At 40.3% G+C, this 27512-nt stretch overlaps 1 protein-coding gene across 2 annotated transcripts in view; it reads right to left on the bottom strand.

Moving 5' to 3' along the window:
• galnt14 (UDP-N-acetyl-alpha-D-galactosamine:polypeptide N-acetylgalactosaminyltransferase 14 (GalNAc-T14)) overlaps positions 1 to 26878 on the bottom strand; it is a 65433-nt gene extending 38555 nt beyond the window's left edge. For both annotated transcript variants that reach the window (XM_067417901.1, XM_067417900.1), the window contains exons 1-2: positions 26429 to 26878; positions 16659 to 16828 (exon numbers count right to left, since the gene is read on the bottom strand). In XM_067417901.1, coding sequence (XP_067274002.1) covers positions 16659 to 16828; positions 26429 to 26563 — 305 coding nt within the window. In that variant the 5' untranslated portion in view covers positions 26564 to 26878. The remainder of the gene's footprint in view (positions 1 to 16658; positions 16829 to 26428) is intronic.
• Between the last annotated feature and the right edge of the window lie 634 nt (positions 26879 to 27512).

The following is a 27512-nucleotide window of genomic DNA, read 5'->3' as shown; positions in this document are numbered from 1 at the left end:
GTGGCTTTGATTTTCACAAATAGACAGTGTTGTGGCTAAAACGTTGTTACTCAATATTAACTTGTCTATTAGATTTTTGTAGGAGATCAGTATCACACATGCAATCATGCCAATACTCGGAGCTATAGCAAGCCGTAACTTTTGGCGCTCTGGCGCTTCATAAACAGAACCGCATGCGCCTCGCGGAAGAACATTGCAGCCGGATCTACTTCTCTCTGTTTGTGGTGAGTCCATAGAGACCGTAAAAAAAAATACGAGTCACGCAGATATTGTGCTAATCCGCAGCGGGAATAACTTATTTTGTGTGTACAGTGATTCAGAATAAGACAAAACCCGGTTAGGAAAAAGTCTTCATGATACACTTGCTCATTATATACATTTAGTATTTTTTTAAACAGCATGAGTGATAAAGATTAACTCAAGGGCTTTTTTAAATGTATTATTAATACATTATTGTTTGATGGCATTTATACCCCTAAGCATCCGCTAATTTCTGAGCTTGTTTATGATAATCCAAATGTGGTATTTCCAGTTCATTTTGATTTGGCTGTAAATAAACAGCGCGAGGCGTCTGGTAAAGTGCGCATGGCTGTGTTGTCACACACGTTTCACTCTGTCTATGGTTTCACTTTGTAAACAATCGTTGTTTGAAGTGTAGTCCGTCGCACACGTTTTTGCACTTCTTCTGCTGACTGAAGGCATAAAAAGCAGTTGATTGAAGTAGGAAACGTAGCCTATCAGTTTCTCAGTGTTGATTCACTCAGTGTTGTAGTTTTTATTCCGATTGTATTACACATCCATTCATGAGAATAGATCGGGTCACTCGCACCGGTGCGCCTAAATATTTTTTCACAGTCGCACGCAGTAATTTTTAGGCGTAAATGCGCCCAAAATGGGCGTTATGTAGAGCCCTGTGACAGGATTTGAAAAAAAAGCCCTAATTTGACATACTAATGCCCTTAGTCTTCCTGAGTCAAAAGACAAAAGTACATGAAAACATTTATGGGAATAACATTTTATTCATGGAGCCATTTGGCCTTGGTGTATGAGAAACGTCTATAGAGAAAGTGAAAACAGACATTGTAGTGAGTTGTAGAGAGCTTGTGTCCTAGATTCAGACCGGATGGGATGCTCCCAATCCATTCAAAACTATTTTCTTCATTTATTTTCCACACACTGATGGCATAAAATACGTCTAACTTTTAAGACGGGGTGTAAGACTATTAAGATTGTCTTAAGACTGTAAGATTATTACTCTAGAAATTGGTTTATCAGTAAGTTAAATACTGTAGTAACATTACCAGTAAATTACTAGTAATGTGCGATGTGTGAACGCGGAATGAAGATTACCGGTATATTGCACGTTCAAAGTCAGAACTCGTGCATAGACTTGACGTGATTACTCCACACTGTGTACGGTAAGCTTTTGAATAGTTTTTCTATTTAAACATGTGCTGAATGATCATCTTTGACCGTTTCACAGGGTCTTACAGCTTTTTCTATGTGTTGCTTTTGAGACAAATGCTGAGTCAGAAGTATCCCCCTGTACCTTCAAATAGGGCATTAGTTGAGGGGACAGCCATTTGTAATGGTGTCCAAAACCATAGTGGACATTATCAAGTGCACTCATTCTATCCCACATTGCACCGCAATAACGAGTGTACAGCATTGTACACTCAATGGCTGTACAAATTCACTTGCTCGTTTTCATTCACTCCTTCAAGTGAACTGTATTAGTAAGTGGACTAACATAGGAAATAGTGATTGAGGGTTTAGGGGTGATTTCGGATTCAGTCACAGTCTTCTTTTCCATTCTTTAATGCGCGCCGCGTGGCACTGCAGTTGGAAACAATTCATAGGCGTAAAGCAAAGGGGGGTCAGGATCCTCTCCATCTCAGGGTTGCCCTCCCCTAAAAATGTCATTAAAAACCACATTGTGTATTGTAAATAGTATAATGATATACTTAAAATAATTGTGTAAGTAGTAAAACAATACAAACGGACAGAGCAAAAAAAAGTCCCCCCTCTCTTGCCTCACAGTGAATTGGTTCATCACACACCTCACCCACACACTTCAAAGGGAGAGAACAAAGTTCTTGTGTAGTTGTGGAACTGCAGTAAGGGCTGTTAAGGCTATACACTTTAAAAGACAATGCTAAGTTATTAATACATTAGAAATGACAAAACATGATGATAACCGATGTATTTTTCCTCAAATCCGATATGTTAGCGAATATTGTTCAGTAGCTTGTTGTAAGTCTCCTACATTTAACATAGTGATAAGCCTATGTGTGAACTGACATTAGGCTAATATTTTAGATCTACCGCTGTGTCTGGTTTTGCCCCAATGTTGACAAATTAAACAGAAAAAGCACTTCTCCTGCGGGAGAATGAAGACAACAGCACAGCGTTTAAAGATAATTTACGATGACTGACATCACAGAATTTACCCGTATTTTGCTGCTGCTGTGTAAATGGTCTCTTACCGGTAAAAAGCCAGAATGTTGCTGCTTGTGTGAACAGCATATATTTGTGTATTTACCAATTTAACAAAAGTCATTCTGCTCATTTTATGTTATTGCTGTGTGACAGGGGCTAAATGTAAAAATATTGTTTATATCAACTGTAGGTTTAGATTTTAACATTTCTTAACTTCTTTCTTCCTCCACTAATAAAAATAATCTATATATATGGAGTAAATAATCATATTCAGTCTTTCAGTATTCAGTATTCATAGTTTTTAGCCTTTTATCCTGGAGCTTTTGGTTTGGTTCAAGACTAAGAATATTTTATTAAAGGTTTATTTAATATCCTTACGGATAAAAATGATGGCAAAAACATTTCAAGAACCAATGCCACTTAAACAAAGTGGGTGGTCATTTTAAGTGGTCTCATGTAAATACACAATATAAAACCCTTATTAAATTAGTTCTATTAGTAGCAGCATTGACTACTTCCATCATATTCACCTAAGTGAATGCCTATTTAATTTGTGCTTGTTCTGCTCAATATGGCTTGCTTAATTAATGGCTCTGTTCCAACCTGGTGAGCCGCCTTGCTGTCTGATGCTTCTTACAACAAACCACACATAGGAGATTCAAATCAATATGTATTTATTTTTTGAAAAAGTTTACCGTTAACATGCATCCAAGCTAACAATAGAACTGTAATAAGTTACCTTAATCATTGCAATGCAAAAGGACATACAAAATGCAAAATGGCCAACTGATTATCTCAGGCCCATTTACACTAGTGAATTTTTAACAGCTTTTTAAAATGAAAACAATCCTTGTCAACACTGTCGTTTCCACTGCGTTTCAGAAACAATCTCCATCTACACTGCACAACTGAAAACGCATATCACATCACCGTGGGCATGTGTACACAAGTGTAAACACAAAACAGTTAACTCTTGCGCATGTAGACAGCTGCAGTATTATACACTACAGCGTTTAACTGCACAGCGGCTGCTAAAAGGACCACAAAGTCAGCAAAGCATGCAGTTCCGTCTCCGTGTTATTGTTTACATGGTTTTCAGGGCTGGTGTGTTACTGAGCCACTGAAAGAGACGGCAAAAGCATTTCCCAAAAGCATTGCAACAATAGCCACCAACATGGCTATTCACTATGATTAACTTAGCTGTACAATGCTTTTGGGAACTATGAGCCTGGTCTCATATTGCCGTATTCAGGTAGTGTAATTTGGGTAGCCATGCCATCGGTTGCAAGTGTCCGTTTTGGTCCATTTTAAGGATGAGCAAGTGTACTCGGGTAATCGAAAGTGACGTTGATGATCGATCATGAAAACGATGATCGCGCTGAATTAAAAAATTGATATTTTTAGAGTAGTGTAGACGACAGGAGTAACCGTAGCAAAAGTTATGCATTTTAAAGGTGTCATGAACTGGCTTTTTTACTTTTTTATACTGTGTCTGAGGTCAACTAATGATGTTCGGGTGGTTTTTACATTCAAAAACATCATAACTTATAAGTAATATGCTTTTTTCTACACTGGATTTGAGGCTCTCTCCAAAACACTGGGTTTTGAGGGGCGTGCCGCACTGAAGACTTGGAAGTAAACGCCCACGGCTAGGATTGGATAAGATTTGCATATTTAATGAGCTTAAGCTCCCTGTCAGTTCACATGATAGAGGAGAGATTGAGGGAGAAGCGGCAACCAGAATGATTTTCTCGATCACAGGGCTCTTAAATGTCTTTATCAAACAAACACAATGATTTATTTATTTATTTTTCATCCACCCGCGATTGATTGGACTATTATTTTTATATTACACATAGCCCGCAAGATCCGCAAGAAGATTGCTGAGCCTGGTGTCTATAAAAGTTTTTCTTTGACTAACAAGGAAGTTTTCAGCTCTTAAACTTAGAGGATATTCTTATATTACGTTATATGACGTTTTATATATCAAAAGCTCAAAGGAAAGTTGATTTCTCAATTCATCACCCCTTTAAAACGAAAAAGCCCTCGAAAGGACCTCGCAAATGATGGTTTAGAATGCTGCCTACATAGGCAGTTCACTTGGTTTTGGAACAGAGCCAAGCTGTCTCGAAAGCCTGCAATTGAAAGTGACTGAAATTGACTGTTTACTGCCTTAGCAGAGTGTAATTTAGGATTTTCCTTTTTTTCTCTCTTTAATGCTATCATTTAAATATTGAGTCAAACTGTGAAATAACATGATATAGATTTCACCATTCATTAGATAAGCCATAGCCTTTAAAATGATTTCATCAGAGCATCGGTGCTCTGTTGGAGCAACGCATACTGTAAAGTGCAGATGTATTTATGTGCAGTGTCAAAACTTTTGGGGGTTAAACATTCATGATACGTTTGCTTTGGATTGAAGTAGCATATATATATATATATATATATATATATATATATATATATATATATATATATATATCGTTGCTTTTGCTTATTCATTCATGAATACAGTTAGATCAGCCTTAAACACACTTTATGAGCTAAGAGCTGCGTTCACAGCTTTATATGCTGTTTGAAGCCAGCCTGGGAGCGGGATCCATCGCTCAGTGCAGCTATAGCCCAAGGTCTTTTGAGATAGGGGGGATGCTTTAAACAGCACAACACAGAACATCATTAGGGTTTCTGTCAGAAAACAACATCTGGGAGAGGGGAAGCATATTGCACTGTGCTTGATATTTCGCCAAAATGATTGATGCGTTCCTGAGAAAATTGGGAACTGGGAATATGGTCTTAGCGTTTTTCATTATGATGTATCCAACTCGCTTTCCTTAAGATTGCTACTGCTGGACAAAATCACAACATATGGCCGCACCAATGAAAATAGTGCATATGACAAATAGGAAAAGGCAGGAAAAGCTAATTAAATAAGCTGCTCTAGTGAGTAATTGCTCTGCATGCTTTGCATATGTTTTATTGTTTGATATACGAAGAACAATGATAAGAGCGGACGAGGAAGTTTATCGCGGAAATATGTATTCATGTCTCAGATGCTCAGCGGAGATGCAAAAGTCCTTCAGGTGCTCCTTTTGTTATACACACAATAGGATGTGTAAGAGCTCTAGGGAACCGAGTGACACTGCTCCAACCTTGGCGAGCCAGAAACGCCCAGAAGGCAATATGCCTTTTATAAAGCTTGAGAAATAAACAGTCCCAAAATATCTAAAGACCTCAAAAAGAAGCAGCTTTGTAAATTGTATTGATAAAACAGTTGAAATTAAAACTGGAGATACGGTAGCATGGTTCTTCAATTAATGAGCATGAGATCATCAGTTTAGAGCCTGTGCTTGATTTGGATGGATGCTAGTGTGAGGACACTGTCCATGGTGTCTAATTGGCTACTGCTGATGATCTGAGACACTTCCTTTCAGGCCTGCCACATGCACATGCCTATCATTACTGAGCAGTGGGAGCAGATACAGACTGGTTGACTCTAATTAGAGGAAAAATGACACTAATCTAATATATAGCCCTAAAACACAAATTATAAAAACATCAAATAAATATTGTCAATTATTTTTCTGGAAGGCAGAAAATAAACACTGCAACTGTTTCATTACAAATATCAGTTAGAATATCCAAGAATTTCAGTGTAACAGTAACTGTCATATGACATACACCTGAATAAAATACATGTTTTCAATTTTTCATGACAGTGTCCTTGCAATGTTAAAAATGTCTGGGGTGCTCAGCATAATGGTTTCCTATCATTGCAGGGATCTATCGATTGCAGTTGCTAACACTGTATTGATTCACAAATTCATAGTTTCACCATTGCCATGTAGGCTATTTGAATGCCATTATACAGCAGTCATAACTCACAATACAACTGAATTACAGTAACATTTCACTCATAAATGGCTATAAAAGGGTCCAGTCCCTGACTGCATTCATCTAGAAATGAAGGTAGATTTACAACAATAAATGTCGAATCTCTGCCAAATGTGGATGTCTAAGAATGGCCATTAGAATAACCATAGACCAAATCTGAAGTTTAAATGGGTCATATCATAAATTTTGTATTATTATTTTTTTCCACTGGGATGCACTTATTGTGTTATAATGGAGATAGAACTGCTTTGTTAGAATAAAACAATTTTTGTCTGAATTATATTGAGAGCGATATATAAAATGTAGACAGTCAAATGTTCAAATCATCTCACTCAATTACTTACTCATAAAGAGAGTCACTTGTTTTATTCTTTAAAGAATTAAAGGTGCCCTAGAATGAAAAATTGAATTAATCTTGCCATAGTTAAACAAGAATTCAGTACATGGATATCACATACAGTGAGTCTCAAACATCATTGCCTCCTCCTTCATATGTAAATCTTGTTTGTGAAAAACACCACGGAAAAACAGGCTATTTTCATCAAAACGGCAAGCGTGATGCAATCGTTGAGATCCTTAATATATACACCTCCAACATTTCAGGTGGAACTGCGCAGTGCGCAGCCGTCGGAAAATTCAGCAGATAAACAAGCGTCACATGACGATAGTGAAAATGTCTCAGGTTACTCACGTAACCTATTTTTTCTGAATAGGGAATGAGATGTTGAGAAATGACGCATATGGGGTACGCCCATGGGTGTGCCGATTGTCTGAAGCCCTTATAGAATTACGGCAATTCATTGGCTGATGGCGCAGTGCCGCCCCTCTAGCTCATCACCTTTGAGCTATACTGGCGCGCTCGCCATCTTCTCCCCAGAGTAGACCTGAACGACTAGATTAAGCTGAAAGAACATGCGAACCCGGAGCCATGTCAAGATCTAAACTATCAATTTAACAAAAGTGTGCGGTGAGTCACCAATGTGAAATGCTCTGCTTCAACGCGGCAAGCCCACAGCGGCCGGTTCCGAAACACACAAGCAACTGGTTAGACTTCCTCCAACCACCCGAACGATCAACATACAGCTCCAATGCCCTAACTGGGCAAAGCAAATGTAACTTCTCATCCTCCGATGACACAAAAGGTGGAGGGTGAAAAGAATGGAGGATGGTGACCTGCGAGCAGAAGGGTGTGGACTAAACCTTGGGCACATAACCCAGCCTGGGTCTCAGAGAGACCTAACTAGGCCGGGAGCAAAACCCAAGCAAGCCTAACAGAGAGTCAGAACCCGCTCCGGAGCTGACTCCGATGGCTCAAAGGGAGCACTTGTAAAACCCTCCAGGACAAAAGATAAGTCCCAAGGGGGTACACCAGGGGAGCCAACTGGCCTCAGGCGCGTAATAAAAGATGAGACTAAGAATGCTTCCCAATGAGTCTTATCCAACTCCCTGTGAGCGCCGATAGCCGCTACATACACTGAGAATAGTAACCGTCGCCCCGGCTGCAAACTTCTCCTGCAGAAACTCCAGAACTGAACCAATAGGGCAGTCGACTGGACTTCTACTGTGGGCCGAAATTAACCTCCCACTTGGAAGAGTAAGCTTCCTCGTAGAGGGGGCTATGGCATTAGCGATGGTTTCCTGCACATCTGCTGGTAGACCGGCCCTTAAGACTGATGGCCCCTGGTAGGCTACACCCACAGTTTCCAGATCTCGGGACGAGGATTTTAAAAGATTGGCCTCACTATCTCTCACTCTGCACAGAACCGCTGGAATCAGCTTGATGGGCGGGAATACATAGAGCTTCAACCTCGACCAGGGGTGAGCGAACGCATCCACTCCCAACGGCGCAGGAGGACTTAGAGAGAACCAAAGCAGGCATTGGGACGACTCCTTCGTAGCAAAGAGGTCCACCTCCGCTCTGCCGAACCGTGAGAGGATTTAACATCCATTCCCGACTTGAGTTTCTACCTCGAAAAGGGTTTGCCGTGAGGTACAGAACCTCAGGGATTTGGACTGCCCTGAGGGACAGGAATTTGCCCTGGGCCCACAGGAGGAGACGGAGCGCATGCTTGTCCAGAGTGTGCGACCGAGAGCCCCCTTGGCAATTCACATGAGACACCACCGCAATGTTGTCTGTCCTGACAACAAAATGTTGCCCTGTGAGGAGGGTGAGGAAATGCCGAAGGCCCAGGGAGACCGCTCTCAACTCTGGGCAGTTAACGTGCCAGGCTTGAGTCTCCTCCGTCCAGATGCCGCACGCTGGACAGCCTTCGAATACCGCACCCCAACTGGTTAGGGAGGCGTCCGTCGTGATAATCTGGTGGCGGAAAACGACCCCCGTTCCGACACCTCTTTGGAGAAAAAGAGGGTCTTGCCACACTGATAGGGCTCGAAAGCAACCTTGCGACACCCTCAGAAGACGGTAGGGGGATCCTGTAATTCGGATCCCCGCATGTTTCATCCACCAAAGGAAGGGCCTCATGTGGAGCAGCCCCAGAGGAAGGACCTGGGAGGCTGCAGCGATGATGCATGTCCCAACAGAAACATGATGGCCGGGCTAGAAGTGGGCCAGACATGTCCTGATACTGGAAATCCGGGCAGGGTCCAGACGGGCCTGCATGACACGGAATCCAGACAGACCCCTAAAAAGGCGGTCTGTTGGGATGCTAAGAACACACTCTTAACGGTGTTCACAGCCAGGCATGTCCTAATACTGAAAATCCGGGCAGGAGACAGATGGGCCTGCATTAACACGGAATCCAGACAGACCCCTAAAAAGCTGGTCTGTCGGGATGGTAAGGACACACTCTTAACGGTGTTTACTCTTAGGCCAAGGGAACGGACGTGACGAAGCACAGAGTCTCTATGATCTTTCACCATCTCTCTGGACTGGGCCAATAAGAGCCAATTGTCCAGGTAGTTGAGTATGCGGATGCCCTGGAGCCACAGCGTGGCCAGAGCAGCATCCACACACTTAGTGAAGGTCCTCGGTGCCAGAGCAAACCGAAGGGGAGCACCCTGTATTGGAAAGCCTTCCCTCCTAAGGCAAACCTGAGGAACTTCCTGTGTCGTTGAATGACCTAAATATGGAAACGCATCTTACAGGTTTATCGACACGAACCACTCCCCTGCACGAACCTGGGCAATGTTTTATAGACTTCAGTGTCCACATCTTGAACCTCCCTTTGAGGAGGGAAAAGTTCAGACGTCAGAGGTCTAATATGGGCCGCAGACAGCCAGCTGAAAAATCCTCGCTCTACGTCCGTAGGCGGTTGCGGCAAAACTGAAGGGGTTGTGGCAAAACTGAAGTGTGTAGCCCAGCTGAATCGTGTGAAGCGCCCAGGGTGACACTCCTGGAAAACGTTTCCACTCTTGGACGAAATGAGAAGAGGAGTAGTGAAGTGCAGTGGGTATACCTGATTACAGGTGCCAAACTGGGACTCCGTGGAGGGATCGTCCGGCCGCAACGGAAAGCCAACTGCGTCCATATGCGGCGAGGAGGCTGCGATGACCTGAGTGGGAAACGTAAGGTCTACTGACTGCTGGAGAGAACTAGAAAACTCCTAGAAAACTGGTAGTGGAAATGTGATCCAATGGACTCAAGGGGAGAAAGCCTAAAGCGTCTCCATTCCCTGGCGTGGGAGTGGCGAGAGGTTGAGCCGACACCGCCCCTCGAGACGCACTGGTGGCGAGTGTGAAGGGGGTGGACTCGGAGAGCGGCCAGGAGGCGGGCAGAAACGCTTGCGCAGTCTGACCCAGCCCCGAACCTTAGCGCGACTCTTTTCCCTGCCCGGAGGGTCAGGAACGACTCAGCGGAGCAGGATTGGAAAGCTACTGCCAGGCCGCTTAATCTGCCCCGAAGAGGTCTTTGTCGTGGAAAGGGGTGACCACGAGCTCCCCAAACCGTGGCATGACTCGGATGACTCTGGTCACTCCTGAAATTCCTTTTAATGCAGGGCGCTCTCTAGGCTGGGAAGGAAAGGCGCTAGAAGAAACTCTAGTTCTCCTAGGCATCAACTGCCTTTTTCCCAATAAATCCCCCTGAGACACAGAGTGCATCGAGGAGGAAAAACCTTCTCCTTGTCACGAATCTCAGTGAGGTTTAACCAAAGGTGGCGTAAAGCAGCCACCAGACCAGCCATCGAACGCCCTACCGCGCGCGGTGTGCTTAGTAGCCTGTAAGGCCAAAATCCTTGGCTATGCGGAGCTCTAAACAGCTGAAGGCCAGTGTGACTAGATCGCCGGAATGGCGGAATAACCGCGCTCCACAGAACCAACGAGGGTGGTGAAGTGAGCGGCTACCGCATTAGAAGGCGGGCGGAAAACGGCTGCTTTCAGTATCTGGAGACATAGTTGTGCAGATCGCTGAAAAACGACAGTTTCCTTATAAACGTGCGATACGCACTAGCACACTTATAAATCTCTCATCGAGCTTAGAAGATTGCGATTCGTGGGAACATAAGGCCAATCGATCGAAAGCTTCTCATTTGCGCGTGAAGCGCTTCGACGAGCTCGGAGTAGGCCGCAAAGGCCATGCTTTTTCCTGGCCACCAGGCGGAAAAGCGTAGTCAAACCAGACAGGCCCGAAATCCTCGGAGTCGGGCGCTGTCATAAGCAAAGTGTAACCCAGGCCGAAAGAAACGGTCTACGTGCTTCCGGGCTGGGGATCAATAGTTTTGTGCGCGCATACAAGCGGAAAAACTTCGAGAGAGGGAGAGGGAGTGAGAGAAGGGAAAAAGCCCGCTCACATTCAATGTCCTAGAGCTAAACATCTGAACCCCAGGCAGCAGTCGAGGGAGGCCTAGCTGCCTCGGGCGCGTGGCGGGGGAATCAAATGGTATTAAAAAATACCTCTTTAAGAGGGAGAACATAGCAATATTCGCATTTCGAAGTGGCCTGAGCCGCCTCACGCGCGTGGGCAGACCCATATACATAAATATATAAAATAATATATAATGTATCACTTACCATGCAGGTCATCGCTCGAGAGAAGCGAGTGCACGGCGGGGCAACGACGAAACTCCATCATATACTTCACCAGTTAGGAGAACAAAGTTCCGCTATCCGTGGTCGCTGAAGTAGTGAAGGAGAAAGATGCTTAAATCTAGGTTTTAAGGGTCAGAAAAATCGGACAAAGAAGCGATGTGCTTCGTGAAGGCAAAGAAATCTGGGGAGAAGATATATATAAGTATAGCTTAAAGGTGATGAGCTAGAGGGGCGGCGCTGTGCCATCAGCCAATGAATTGGCGTGATTCTATAAGGGCTTCAGACAATCACATGGGCGTACCCCATATGCGTCATTTCGCAGCATCGAGTGAACCTATGAAAGACAGAGGTTGCCATGAGCGGCTTTATTCCATGCTGCCATCTCTGTGAAAGAAGTGAAGACACCTCATCAGAGATGTCTCCATTATATTATAATTTTCTGCATGACCTGCACATTGACAACAACACAATGCAACCTTGTTTCTGCAATGACGTCTGATGTGTTTACGTTTCACACAGCGTGAGAAAGTGCAAATGTAAGCCACATGAAATCCGATCAGAGATATCTCAAACCACATTTGAATGTAGCTTGAAACTGATTTGTAAAATCAGATTTCATGTGATTTTTTTTCCTATCACACTTGCCAAATATGATTGGATTCCAAAACGGATATATGCACAAAAATTGGATTTGGACGTATAGTCTGAACAAGGCTGCTGGACTGTTATCAACAATCATTTGACTAATCAAGGATTCAAGGCCTGCAACTGGCTGTTGTATAACATGTAACAATTTAAAACAGGAAATCCTGATAATATCCTGCTTTCTGGAAGAAGGTGCAAAGTAGACAGTAAAAACGTAATTGTCCTTTACAGAATTTTTCAAAGAAATTCATCAAGCCAGACTGCAGTGTTTTAGTAATCTTAAAAACTACAGGCCATCTTTGCCATGGTTATATTCCACCCCCTCCCTGGTGTTTCATCACGGTAACTCTGAATCCTCTTTTTGAATTGAATAAATGGCAGCTTTAATGAACAACATTTGCAAAGCTCCTGGTGCCTGAGCTTATCTGTTATTAGCCCTTGAGGAATGGAAGTCCTTCTGAATTGAGGTTCATGTTAATTTCCTCTGGTGGTGGCTCTTTTCTCTGAAGCAAAATGAGGTTCAGGCACCAGGCTAAGTGAAAGGACCAGGGTCTTGCCACAGATGGCTGTTAAAGTTTCATTCTGCATTTGATTGAATGCTCTGCCAGTTTATACTGAGATGTAGCATTTTTGCCTTCCCCATGGACCAAGCTTGCCTGAAACCACCTGAAGGAATGTGTAATCTAAATGTTCAGTGCGGAAGTAGGAATAAACCTTTTTTCTTTATAAATCATTATTTTCAAACAATGTAACTTTATAAGACATCATGTTAGGTTGCTTAATGCACTGATCATGCAGTATGAGAAAATGCACCAAGATTCAACAGATGCTTCTTTAAAAAGAACATATAAATCCAGCAAGGTTATATTTATTGACTAAATATAGTCAACACAACACTAACACAAAAACCCTGCATCTATACCGAAGTCCAAAGCCACAATCAAACACTGGCTCCTGCTGGAACACTAGAATTATCCTTTGTTTGTCCAATTTCAGTTTAAGTTAATTAAGAGGTAACGTTGGCACTTTGATTGCATTTTCCTGGAAATTTCAATATTGTGCTACTGGTCAACAACGGCATGAACAATGAGTGTGGTGTTCCTACTGTAATTACAAAGGCATTTGAGTCATGTAAGAGGAAGGAGGAAACGAAGGCTAGTCGACACTGGAAAAGAAAGAGAGAGAGAGAGAGAGAGAGAGAGAGAGAGAGAGAGAGAGAGAGAGAGAGAGAGAGAGAGAGAGAGAGAGAGAGAGAGAGAGAGAGAGCATTAGAGCACTGGGCCTGCATAATGAGCCGCCTCCTCACCTTTTATCGGAGATTCTCTCTACTGTCTCCCAGCCCCTGCATGAATTATTTTATAGAGAATAATATTGCACCACTATAGAGGCCCCAACAGCTATCTAGATTGTTTCTTTTAAATCTGACTTTCTATACCTAGCCTACATATTTTTGGAGACTGTTTAACTGAGAATAGCCATGGTTTTAGTTCAAGGCACATTCATCAATAATTTTCTCTTTTTGACATAGGCCCGTGTTATGAAATATGTCTGCCATTTTCAGACAACTCTAATGAAGTTTATTATTGTAAACTGTAATTATCTCTAAGCCTAGTCTGCTACTAGAGAGAGAGAGAGAGAGAGAGAGAGAGAGAGAGAGAGAGAGAGAGAGAGAGAGAGAGAGAGAGAGAGAGAGAGAGAATTAATATGCATATTACATTTAATCTAATAAAGATGAAAACATGATTAAAACTAGTACCTTTATTTTGCAGAAAGGCAAAAAGAATTTCAACAGATTTATTCTGGGCACAAGCTTTATCAAAATTATACAAAATGTTATATAAAAATAAAAGAGTCCTTATTTTCCTTTATTCTGAACCCAAGTCATGATGTTGAAAATGTTATGATCGAAGTTCTTGTTTATTTAAGAAATGCAAATAAAAGATTTGTCAGTTGTTTACACAAGACTTTGACCCTGATTAGACCTGGATTTAATATATTGTATGATCAAATGTGGAAAGCACTGATCTCTCATACACGTTCAGAAATACGTGACCATATGATGATGTGTCCTGATGTGTCTGAGACAATATTGAAAGTCAATAAAACAAAGAGTTTTAAACTCTTTTAAAGCTACTCTTAAGTGTACCTTTAAAAGAAATACAATACATTCAAATTGGGAATCCCTATAAGCATAACATTTGCATTGAGCTTAAAAATTCAAGTATATTTGGAAGCAACGGTGTGTTGGCTTTTATTTTTCAATATGACACCTTCCCCTCTAATGAATATGATCACAAGTGGTAACATGAGGTGCAAATATGAGAAAATCTGTCGAAGCTGATTACTTACGAACTAATTACCCAAGATGGATGTCAATACCAGGTGTAAACAGGGTATAAACATGAAAAGAAATCCAGAAATAGCTGAAAAATTAAACTCCCTGACTGAAGTGGCATGCATTAATGAGTGAGCGACCTCCCACAGTGCTGCAGAGGGTGAAAATGTACTGTGGCCAGGAGCGGTCTCATTTCATGAGCTACAAATACCACGAGGTCATGTTGCCACCAAGAGCTGCCAAATATCACAGACAGCTGTCTCATTAAGATGCTTATAGTACAATTACCTGTACAAGTGAAAGCATGTTAACGATCAAATGAATTGTATCTGCTGAATATCTAAAAGAGCACAAACCACCTCTTTTTAGTTTATATTTTACATTTGTTAGCATATGGATGAGGGTGAGAAAAATGTGATTTTGGTATAAGTAGTGCACTACAAAAAGTTAAGAGTAAAAAGTTATGAATCTTACACAAAATTCCTCTTCATCACAGTATATCTGATGTTATTGGAAAAACATGTATGAATGCTACCTGTTTTTAGCTTTGCCTTATAAATATAACTAGCTCGTTACAGAATCAAACAAAAATATATTTTAAACTTTACCAGTATCTGTATTTTAGCTTGATAGTAAGTACTAAAATACATCTTATTTGTTTATATTCATACTAAAAAAGTTTGATATTTTATTAAATGTAATTCTGACATGATGTCAATACATGCACTCCGCTCCTTCTTCTCCGCTCGTCTTAGGTAAATAATGCATCTTCCAACTGAGCAGTCGGCGTAGCGCGTTCATGTGTTTTGGAGGCGTGACTTTGGAAAGAGCTCAGAAGGGAGAAGGTGGAGTGAATGGAAATAATGAGCTGTCTTTAAAACATGTAGTCGTGAGAGGTCTAAAGACACTCAATTTCTATAATTTCTTTTTCAGAGTACTAAAGAAAGTTTAAACAAATTTGGAGTCTAAAATGTAGTTTAAAAAATAAAAAATAAAAGTACTGGTTTTGTCGGGGGGAAAGAAGAGCGTTCGAGTGTTTGTGCTTGAGGTTGCCAGATTTCAGTAATTGAATTCCCCTAATTAGAGATTTTCTGTGAAAATAACACGTATAGTATCCGGTGTTTTACCTAAACATGTGCAAACTGGCAACCATGTGCACGCGAGCTCTCGCGTGCGGATGATCTGAAAACACCAATAAACAAGTACGCTGCATTTTAGCAATCTCCATTTGAAATGTTCTGCGAAAGTGTCATTCAGTCGTAGCCTGACAAGCCAGACCCACATCAAGATGTTTGGTCTGGAAACTCACCATTGACAGGGCTCAATCCGAGGGGTGGGATAAACGGTTGTCTTTCAAACTCCCTCTGCACACAATAGGATAGCGCTACAACCAACTAGAGCAACAAAGGTGAAGCAGAGCTTGTTGAAAGATTAAACTTTCACCGTATCCGGTCGGCAAAACCCTGAACACATTTTTCCTTCTTAAGAATGACTTCAGTGCCGTTCTTTGTTCTTTTCTCAGAGAAAAGCTTAACTCCAAGTCTTCCAGAGTCGCGGTCAAAGCTGATTAGAATGACCGCTGTTTGCCAGCTTCTGTGTTTACTAGAGGCACACAAGCACAAATCTGCCGTCATTATGTTAAGCCCCGCCCACTGACTCTATACACGATGTGATTGGCGACACTCGCAGCAGATTAGATTTGCTGCCGCTAGGGTGCGTCTAGATTTCTAGGCTAATTCAGTCGGTCTGTGTTCTTTCAGGACTCAAGAGCTGCTTCGCTGAACAACTGCACTTGTGTGAGCTGCTGAAATAAGCCAATCAGAGTAGAGCTTAATATTAATATTCATGACTCTTTCAAATAAGGCAAAAACAAAGCTTTGCATCCTAGGGACAATTTATAGGGTTGTAAATGGACCTGTAAAACTGTATCTGGACATTGTTTTCCCTTAAATAAGCCACATACCCTTTATGTAGATATTAGAGAACAATTTTACATATTGTTTTGAACTCATTCTAGGGAACCTTTAATGTTTTATTATAATTTTGATAAAAATAAATGCAGCCTACGTGAGCGTAAGACTTCTTTCAAAAACATAAAATATAGTGCCAACCCCAAATTTTTGAACTGTACTGTAAATGCATCTAGTATAGCATGCTGACCTTAAAGAACATAAAAATCAATCACTACCCAGCCATGAACTGCTCATAAAAAAAAACTCTTTTTATCTCAGTACACCTTTCATCAGTTTCTAAAAGTTTTCAAGAACTCGCAGATGCACCTTCATTAATTTAATATGAACCGTGTTGATATTATATATACAGTAGATCACACACACACACACACACACACACGACTTACCTGTAATGTCGGGTGTCTCTAAGTGCTCTGTTGCTGGGAATTCTCTCGCTCTCTCTTTGATTGAAGGCATACAGACTGTAGGGGTCCTGGCCTGGCTTCCATTTGTGAGCATTGAGGTAGCTTTTCTCTTCAAACTCTTCCAGCAGGTCATCCCACTCAGCATCTGAAATCTACATCATAATGGAAAAAGCAGCAGTCAGATGTAATGTTATCATTTAATCTATCCATTTTTCACTCTCTGTTGTCTTGTTCCACAGAAAGACTGGAAGTCAAAGACATATCAGTTGCATAAGTTAACCCTACAGGTCTGACCAGACAACAAGCCTAGCATCCTTAGGTTTCAAATCTAAAATTGGCAACAAACAAATAACAATCCACTGCAAAATCCAAGAATCTAAAAAGAGCATGTTCATTCTGTGAAAAGAAATGTTCAATAAACTATTTTAAAGTGGGGAAAGTAAATAAAGTGGCTATAGGCAGTATTCCCAATTATCATAAGAAAGTCATTAATATTTCAGCATTCTGCAGCACCAAACCCCTTGAAATATAATGCACATGGCAAGCTGTAGTCACAAATGTTGAGGGTTGAACACGCTACGTCTTGGAATCCATAAGGCCATATCAATCATAATTTAATAAACCTCCACATTTTGCACCGACAGCAACTTGAGAGTTTCCCTGTTTTCCCACTTATTATTTCCTTGGGCTTTTTTTTGCTGATGTTAGACCATTAAGGGGGCTGGAGGCTGTTGGTTATGGTTGGGGCTAGTGATTACCCATGCCAGCAGGTTGCTAGTTTCTCCCCAGACGCCTGTATGAATGCTGACTGATGATGATTCTACTTTCTCTCCTGCGTTTCCAAATGTAGCTACTGCCCTCCATGGAAATAATTGCTACTAGCATTCGTATTTGTGTAGAGATGCTGCTTAAAACAATACAGAGGATTGTTACTATGAAAACACATCATAAATCAATAACCCATGCTCATGACAGTTTCAGAGGTATTGCTAATTAGAACTATAGGGGGTAGAGAGAATTTTTTTTTAAAATCCTAGATTTTCTGAAAATATAAGCCTTAGCGAAGCTCGTGTATTGACATATAAAAAGTAAAATCTGTAATGTAAAAAAGTACCCACAAAAAAAAAAAAAAAACTGATAAATCATCAAGCACAATCCTGTTCTCACTTGGAATAATGTCAATAAACTTTTTTGCAATAAAACAACATTAATATTGAGCTATTAAATTTTACTTCTGGACTAAGTGGGCTTCAGGGCATTGTAAAACAGTGAGTTAAGAATTCATCAGTGAGCTCACACGCCTTTTCACAGTATTGCGTGTCGGTGTGTGGTCGGAATGTCATGGCCCGCTGCTTTACAACAGGCACAACAGCATCTTTACAGCCAGTAATAGTGGTGGATAATTGCACATGTCTGTTTCTTTAGACTGCTTAGCATGATAATTGCTGGGCTTTTAATTCAGCTCGCCAATTCAGATTCCCAGCCATATTGGTATCAGATTATACTTCTGCTTTATTTTCTTGAAACTGTTTGTTTCTGTTTGTCTTAAAGTCAGGCTGATATTAAAATGTAGACACATTCTGATAATACAAATAATATGTAAATGTTCTCATTAAGAACCTGCAAAATAAATTTCCCCTCAAATCAGTTCAGCACAATCCCATCCTGCAGCCAATTTCATTGGGTAAGGGTAGGGTGTAGGGTAGACTCAGGGACCCTGGCTCATACACACTGATGACTATTTCCGGTGACATGATAACGTCATTATTATGCAACATAACTACTGGTATTTATGACCAAAATATTTGTTTAATATTATTTAAAGTATATTATGGTTAATAATTTGCATGTTACATATATATGAAAAAATTGAAGCCGTAAATAAATCATAAATGTTAGCTAGATTATGTTCAGGGGTGTAGGGGCAGACATCAAAGCTGTGTTTGGACGGCTATTAGATGTCTTTTAGCATTATATGTTTCTGAATTAAATAATGTTTTTTTTTTTTTTATACATACACTTACCTAAAGTATAACTCCATACTAATACTGTGTTTGACCCCCTTTTGCCTTCAGAACTGCCTTAATTCTACGTGGCATTAATTCAACAAGGTTCTGAAAACCTTCTTTAGAAATGTTGGCCCATATTGATAGGATAGCATGTTGCAGTTGATGGAGATTTTTGGGATGCACATCCAGGGCACGAAGCTCCCGTTCCACCGCATCCCAAAGATGCTCTATTGGGTTGAGATCTGGTGACTGTGGGGGCCATTTTAGTACAGTGAACTCATTGTCATGTTCAAGAAACCAATTTGAAATGATTCAAGCTTTGTGACATGGTGCATTATCCTGCTGGAAGCAGCCATCAGAGGATGGGTACATGGTGGTTATAAAGGGATGGACATGGTCAGAAACAATGCTCAGGTAGGCCGTGGCATTTAAACAATGCCCAATTGGCACTGAGGGGCCTAAAGTGTGCCAAGAAAACATCCCCCACACCATTACACCACCACCACCAGCAGCAGCAGCCTGCACAGTGGTAACAAGGCATGATGGATCAATGTTCTCATTCTGTTTACACCAAATTCTGACTCTACCATCTAAATTTCTCAACAGAAATCGAGACCCATCAGACCAGGCAACATTTCTAGTCTTTAACTGTCCAATTTTGGTGAGCTTGTGCAAATTGTAGCCTTTTTTTCCTATTTGTAGTGGAGATGAGTGGTACCCGGTGGGGTCTTCTACTGTTGTAGCCCACCCGCCTCAAGGTTGTGCATGTTGTGGCTTCACAAATGCTTTGCTGCCTACCTAGGTTGTAACAAGTGGTTATTTCAGTCAAAGTTGCTCTTCTATCAGCTTGAATCAGTCAACCCATTCTCCTCTGATCTCTAGCATCAACAAGGCATTTTCGCCCACAGGACTGCCACATACTGGATGTTTTTCCCTTTTCACACCATTCTTTGTAAACCCTAGAAATGGTTGTGCGTGAAAATCCCAGTAACTGAGCAGATTGTGAAATACCCAGACCGGCCCGTCTGACACCAACAAACATGCCACGCTCAAAATTGTTTAAATCACCTTTCTTTCCCATTCTGATATTCAGTTTGGAGTTCAGAAAATAGTCTTGACCAGGACCATACCCCTAAATGCATTGAAGCAACTGCCATGTGATTGGTTGATTAGATAATTGTATTAATGAGAAATTGAACAGGTGTTCCTAATAATAAATTAGGTGAGTGTATATTGCGTGTCATTAGTGTTGTGAGTTGGTTCACATGATTTATGTTTCACGCTTCAGAAGATCTGTTTAAGGGAACTTTCACAGCCAATTGTGTGATTTTTTTTAGAGAGCAAATGTTTCAGTGCACTGGTGTGATTTTCCGATTAAGATAGCCCTTAAAATGGCCGACACCATGATCAGTGCCCTGACTACTGAACTAAGGAGCTGATTGAGACACACCATAGGGTTTAATATTTGATGTAGAAATGTGTAGGCAAGGGGTTTTCAAACCTGTCCTCGAGCACCCCTAGCACTGCATATTTTGTATGTCTTCCTCAACTAACACACATGATTCAACTCATCAGCTCATTAGTAGAGACTTTAAGACCTGAAGTGGGTGTGTCAGATAAAGAAGCAATACAAAATGTACGGTAATGGGAATAATCCAGCACAGGTTTGAAAACACCTGGGCTGCATCCGAAATTGCATACTCTTTTGAGTACACTCTAAAAAATTCAGGGTAAAAAACAACCCAATGTTGGGTCAAATATGGACTAACACACCTACGCTTGCATGGTTATCTGGCAGTGGTGCCGTTTTTTCATATAATATTAAAAAAAATGACGTTTGTTAACGAAGACGCAAAGATTTGTGGGTTATCTCCAGCCGTGAAGGATACACCTCATGCACACTCCGAATTCCTGTGAAAGAAGGACGCATTCGAAGGTCGCATTTGGAGTGTCCTATTCATTTTTTTTAAAATGAGACGGCCTTATGACGTATGCACCCTTCAAATGCGACCTCCGGCGGATGCAGCCTTCCGAAATGAGACACAGCTATTTTCACCCTTAAATGATGTAATATCTGTGGTTTCCACTTGTAGAAACCATGGCAATAGGGATGCACTGAATATTCAGCCACCGGAAATTTTCGGTCGAAAATGGCCCAAAAGTGCATTCTCGATTTGGCAAAGATGCCAAGGCCATTATTTGTTTCTGTGGAGAAGAGTAGGCTGGAGTGTGCTAGGCGGTTAGCGAATCGCAGCACAGCTGGGCCAGCTAACCAATCTGAGCCCATTGTGTATTTTTGAGGGACTGGCTTCATAGAACCCGTTTTTTACAAGGAGAGACAGAGCAGTGTACAGTAAAGGTAAAATGTATGAAAAATCATGACATTTTTTAAAAACGAAGCATGAACACATGTTACAGTGCACCCCGCAAACACAATCAAGCCTTCGAAAGAATGTGTTTTACCACCCTTTTAAATGTACACGAGTGAGGTCAAGTTAAACAAACAACTAGTTTGAATTTTATTTTATACTGTGCATTGTTGCAATGTGTTAAATACATAGCCATAAATGCAGTGGTACTAATAATTGGCATAATTTCTTTCTGCGTTTTGGTTTCCAGTTTTCAGCCTTGGTTTCCTCTTTTTCGGTTTTCGGTTTCGGCCAGGAATTTTGATTTCGGTGCATCCCTACATGGCAACACACATCAGTCTACTTTTTATATACTTGTCAGAAATATTCTTCAAATTGCACTTAAAGGGTTGGTTCACCCCAAAAAAAAGAAAAAGAAAGTCATATTAATGACCCTAATGTCGTTCCACACCCGTAAGACCTCCGTTCATCTTCAGAACACAGTTTAAGATATTTTATATTTAGTCCAAAAGTGTCCATGTCCAGAAAGGGAATAAAAACATCATCAAAGTAGTCCATATGTGACATCAGTTAGTTCATTAGAATCTCTTGAAGCATCAAAAATACATTTTGATCCAAAAATAACAAAAACGACTTTATTCAGCATGGTCTTCTCTCCCGTGTTTGCGTTCAATCCTCAAATAAAGAGTCAAACGGATATGAATCAGCGTATCGATTCATGATTTGGATCACATGTCAAACTGCCAAACTGCTGAAATCATGTGACATTGGCGATCCGAATCATGAATCAATATGCTTATTCATAACTGTTCCAATCTTTATTTGAGGACTGAACACAAACACGCAAGAGAAGACAATGCTGAATAAAGTCGTAGTTTTTGTTATTTTTGGACCAAAATGTATTTTCGATGCTTCAAGAGATTCTAATTAATGATGTCACATATGGACTACTTTGATGATGTTTTTATTCCCTTTCTGGACATGGACAGTAGTGTGCATACACTTGCATACACTCTCAGGACTAAATATAAAATATCTTAAACTGTGTTCCGAAGATAAACGGAGGTCTTACGGGTGTGGAATGACATTAGGGTGAGTCATTAATGACATTATTTGAAAAATTACATTTTTGGGTGAACTAACCCTTTAAGTATACCTGACTTGTAGTGAATCTTTTGATCGTGATATACTTAAAAGTATAACTAATGCTAAAGCATGCCTCTGTCGTCGTTCAGTCATCATGGATCACGATTATCTAATGGAGAGAGTACAGAAATAAACGTAAACATAAGTTGAAATATTTTTTTTACTTTGACCGCAACATGCACACAAGCTCGTCAATGGTGTGCTCAGCCGCGCGTGCACTTTGGTTGACGCAGCAAAAAAAACGTCCTTGCGCAGCACAAGGCATCGAAGTTAATGGATTTCTTAGCGCAGCGGTGCCATTGCCACGTTATGTGTGAAAGGAACATTACATATTATCAATGTTTCAATGAAAAACTGACTTACAAGACTTTACTGCAGATTTACGCATCCTATACAGCAAGAATGCAGCAACAAGATTTTTTTATTATTATTAATGCAACAGATATGAGCATCATCTCACTTTGTTTGTGAATATCCTTGACCTTCTGTTCCTATTACTTTCTTTCTTAGTAGTAATAGATATATTGAACAAAATAGTGGAATTATTTATTGATTGGTGCTTCCTGGTAAAATCACTAAATCTTCAGAACAAGAGAACAATCAATTGCTTATACACTATTTAAATCTCACACATAAAATTGATGGTTTTATACTGTATACAGTGTTCATCTTAAGAAACATAATCTTGATTTAGTCTTATGGGGAATTATACAAAAAGAATGTGAAAGTTCAAGCATCCAGGCCTAAATAAATGTTTCATTGCTCAGTTTGCTCTTCGATAGACTTAAAGTAGTTATTTTAGTATCAGTTTTGTCTCAGATGTTGTCTTGAGATGAATAAAATAGATGCAAATCAGACATCTGTTACATACAGTAAGAATATTGATATATAAAATGAATGTGGATGGTATAGAGCTCACATAATTTGATTTTGTGAGGAATTTTTCAGACTGCATGGTATCTTTTTTTCCTAGCATATCGCATAGACTATTTAAATATTTACTTTCCCTTTAGGAATAAATATCAGTTCACCAAAAAAAAAGCGATTAAAATCGAATAATAGATCTAATAATAGATCCAGCTCTAGTTTTTATTACCCACAACACAGGAAATGTCTTAAGTCTGAGTTTGTCTAATACAGGCAACTTTAAAGCGACATTAAGCAACAAGTCAAACATCCAACACAATCTCATGATAATGCGTATCAATAGTACGAGTGTGACATTTCGTGGAATGGATACGCCAAAACTCATTTCGTACTTTTCGTATACTTTTCAACTCGTACTATTTATACGCATTTTCGTGGGATCGGGCTCCAAACATCCTGTGTGAGCTAAGTTTAAATGACGACAGGTGAGAGCACAAGTAAAAAATATGTCTTTGTTGTAGACACTTTGGATTAGGGCACAATGACTCACTGCAAAAGGAACTCTTCTAATGAATAAGCATACTCAGTAATAGAAACTGATTTTAATTAGCACATAAAAAAAGATGACAGGTTCTGAATCAATGTGTCAAATTTCCTATCTGCTGAACAATTTTATTCGCCTTCAAAAGGCAGAGTTCGCGCACACACCCCGACGCTCCCCGCTGAAATCATTAGCTCCTTGATGCTCCACAGTCACTGATCAGGGCATTTTGAGCTGTGCCACGTTTGGGGCTCAGTGTTCCCCCAGCTCCCACAGAGCTCAGCCTTCTAATGAGAGGAGGAGGACAGACTGAGGAAGTGGTAATTGGATCCTCCCTGTCCTGTCGTCTCTACTCTATATGTGCGGTTGTGTGGGTCCTTTTTATAGCGAGTTCTACACCACCAAAGCCTCTGCCCTCTTGCAATGCACATAACCACACATCTGAACTTTCATAAGGAATTCTTTTGAATTCCTGCTCCTTTTTTAAGGGCCTCAGCACACTCTCAGCAGGTACAGAAGTCATGCATGACTGTAAAACTGGTCTGCGGTACTGCATTAAAATGATTCATTCCAATGTTCTGTCAGAATTCATGTGCAAGCAAATGATGAGTCCATCAAACTCCATCTGTCCGGTCTAACACCTCAACACCAGTGACACGTAGCCACCGTGACTATACCACACAACACTGTCTGCTTGTGTAATCTGTATTGTGGGACATATCTGCCATGAATCATGGTAATAGCAGATGTCATGGGTGATATCTCAGTCCTCCCTTACCATTATAAAGATAATGCATCACACTGCTGATGGGGGAGTATCTTCCCATCGAATCTGAGTGAGATGTCACCACCATTTGATGAATGGTTTGAACACACTGGCCACCGTGACACACACCGCATTCACCTCAACAGCCGCTGTGCCAACCCTGTATTTCATATTCCTCCTCGCCAATAACAGCTATTGCAGGTTCGGCCTTCCCAGTCAGGGTTATTATAGAAAATAGATATCGAAGCAAATGGCAAATGGAAACATGTTGTTCAACACAGAATACTAAAGTAGACATTTCTCTCCCTGCGCTTAGTTGTATTTTAAGGGGGAATGTCTGCAAAATCTGTCACACTGCGGTTTTCAAGGCCACATTAACGGTTTACTTATTTTTAGTTTTACATACTTGCACAAGGGCGTACAAAAAGCTGAAAATAAAAAAAGTAAAATCACTGCTCAAGCATTGACCAGCTTAGATTTTCTTTCTGTTTCTTCTGAGATAAATCCAGCCATTATACCATAAACATTCTATCATCGTCTCCATACAGATGTAAGGAGCACATGCTAACTGTTTTCATATTTCCGTTCAGTGTTGTTCAGTGTTGTGATATATTGCACCATATATCATGTTTCATACACCATTACCCGCAGTGATACTTTATTGTCATATACCAGCCGCTGTTTCAATGAAAAACTGACTTACAAGACTTTGCTGCAGATTTACGCATCCTTTACAGCAAGAATGCAGCAACAAGATTTTTTTATTATTATTAATGCAACAGATATGAGCATCATCTCACTTTGTTTGTGAATATCCTTGACCTTCTGTTCCTATTACTTTCTTTCTTAGTAGTAATAGATATACTGAACAAAATAGTGGAATTATTTATTGATTGGGGCTTCCTGGTAAAATCACTAAATCTTCAGAACAAGAGAACAATCAATTGCTTATACACTATTTAAATCTCACACATAAAATTGATGGTTTTATACTGTATACAGTGTTCATCTTAAGAAACATAATCTTGATTTAGTCTTACGGGGAATTATACAAAAAGAATGTAAAAGTTCAAGCATCCAGGCCTAAATAAATGTTTCATTGCGCAGTTTGCTCTTCCATAGACTTAATGGAGTTATTTTAGTATCAGTTTTGTCTCAGATGTTTCTCCTTCAATGTCTTGGGATGAATAAAATAGATGCAAATCAGACATCTGTTTACATACAGTAAGAATATTGAGATCTAAAATGAATGTGGATGGTATAGAGCTCACATAATTTGATTTTGTGAGGAATTTTTCAGACATGGTATATTTTTTTGCAAAACGTTTGAGACTCCTCTGTAACTCCAGATGAACCACATGTTAGATTATTAGTTTTCAAGAGAAAGTAGTAGACTTGTGAAATAAAGCATAATAAAACTAATTTGGCAGTACATATATCTGTTTTTCTTTCCTGTGGGGAGTCAAAAAGTGGCTGAAAACAGTTTTTATAGCAAATGCCATGGGTACAAATGATCTTGGTTCATTTATAGCCTTAATTACCAGCATTTCGCATAGACTATTTAAATATTTACTTTCCACTCAATAATCTAGATTGAATATCTGCTCCCTCATGTACGCACTTATATATGAAAGCTGTTTCCGTGCGTCCATCATTCTGACTGATAGGAATTCATGTTTGAATAGGAAAAGAAAGAAAATGCTATTACAGAATTATATTCGTCAACAAACAAAATGTGAAAAGGTTATCGCAAATCATATTATGTCGTCTCCCGAGGGGAGAGTATCCTATTAGACTACATTTTCCTATTTCAGAATAAGTTCAGAAAAGCATTTCTGAATTGAACTCACCCAAAAATATAAAAGATGCTACATGTTGGACAGTTTTGTCCATTATTATCCGCCCAGATGTCATAAAATTGACGCACCTATACAAATATGTTCTCTCAGAAATAGACAAAGATTAAAGAGTTACTGACAGATTTAGAAATCAATTAACCAACCAATTCAAGCTCTTTTGTCTTTGAGGTTATATCTGTATGATGTATCACTCACCTCTTTTACTTTCGGTTGCTCGTTTCTTTGGTCAGGTAGTATTTTCCGGCTATTCAGCAATATGAAATAGAGTAAAGCGGCTATCCAAAAAAGCACCGCGAGAGCTAAAGTCAGCTTTCGAGAAAGCCTCTTCATTTTCAACGGCCGTTAAAGATTCATTTCAGTTTGAAAACCATTCGCGCGCTACTCTCTCAGCGAGCGAAAGGCGAATTGTGTCCGCGCGCTGCGCTCGCGCACTTGCCCGTGGTGCCTATAATATCCAGGAATGAGGTTGTTGCTCTCGTGCGCAGCGCGCTGACTTGCTGAGACTGTGAGTGACGCTGGACGCTGTCCAGGGAGATTAAAATCATCCTGTGTACCCACCGAGGTACCGACAAAATGTGAATGAGTTTAGCACCACCTACCGCGGAACGGCGCTTTCACGGACCTGCCTGTTCCTGATGCGCTTCTAATATTGACTCGCTCCGAATTTCTCTTCGTTATTTGTGGAGGGCTTAGCCTACAATAAGCGGGGGGTCCCACTGCCATGGAAAGCCTTAAAACATCAGAGGATTTTGATTAGCGATTTCTTCTAGTACTGGAAAAGCCATGCAAATGCATAAAAACCTAAATGGAAAATCATGAATTTCTATAGGTAATGAATGCAATTAAATTTAAAGAACACTCACAAAAAAATAAATAAATAAATAAATAAATAAATAAATAAATAAATAAATAAATAAATAAAGAACACTCACATATAAAATCTTACAGAAAATGTTTGTTGTGTACAAGTTTTTTATTCATTATCTTGTAATCATGATTGGCATGCAGGGAAATGAATTTTTACTTACAGGAAAGGTCTGATTAAAAAGGTCTGATTATTAATCTGAATTAAAGTAATATGAAATATTGCATTAGGCTTTATACGAATATAAGCGTTGAAAATGTAGCCCATACAGACATATCAGTCCATGATAAACAAAGCAGAACTGGCCATTTTGCTAGAGTGTCTAGTTTACTTGCTATAAGTGGCTCAAAGAAAATGTATTTGTTGCCAGTAACCTGACACACGTGTATAGCTCGCAAACATTTAATTTCCAGG

This window comes from Pseudorasbora parva, chromosome 15 (genome assembly GCF_024679245.1).
Source record: "Pseudorasbora parva isolate DD20220531a chromosome 15, ASM2467924v1, whole genome shotgun sequence".
In the NCBI taxonomy this organism is placed as follows: Eukaryota; Metazoa; Chordata; class Actinopteri; order Cypriniformes; family Gobionidae; genus Pseudorasbora; species Pseudorasbora parva.
The sequence above is the reverse complement of the archived record's forward strand: the minus strand, read 5'-3'. Positions and strand labels throughout refer to the sequence as shown.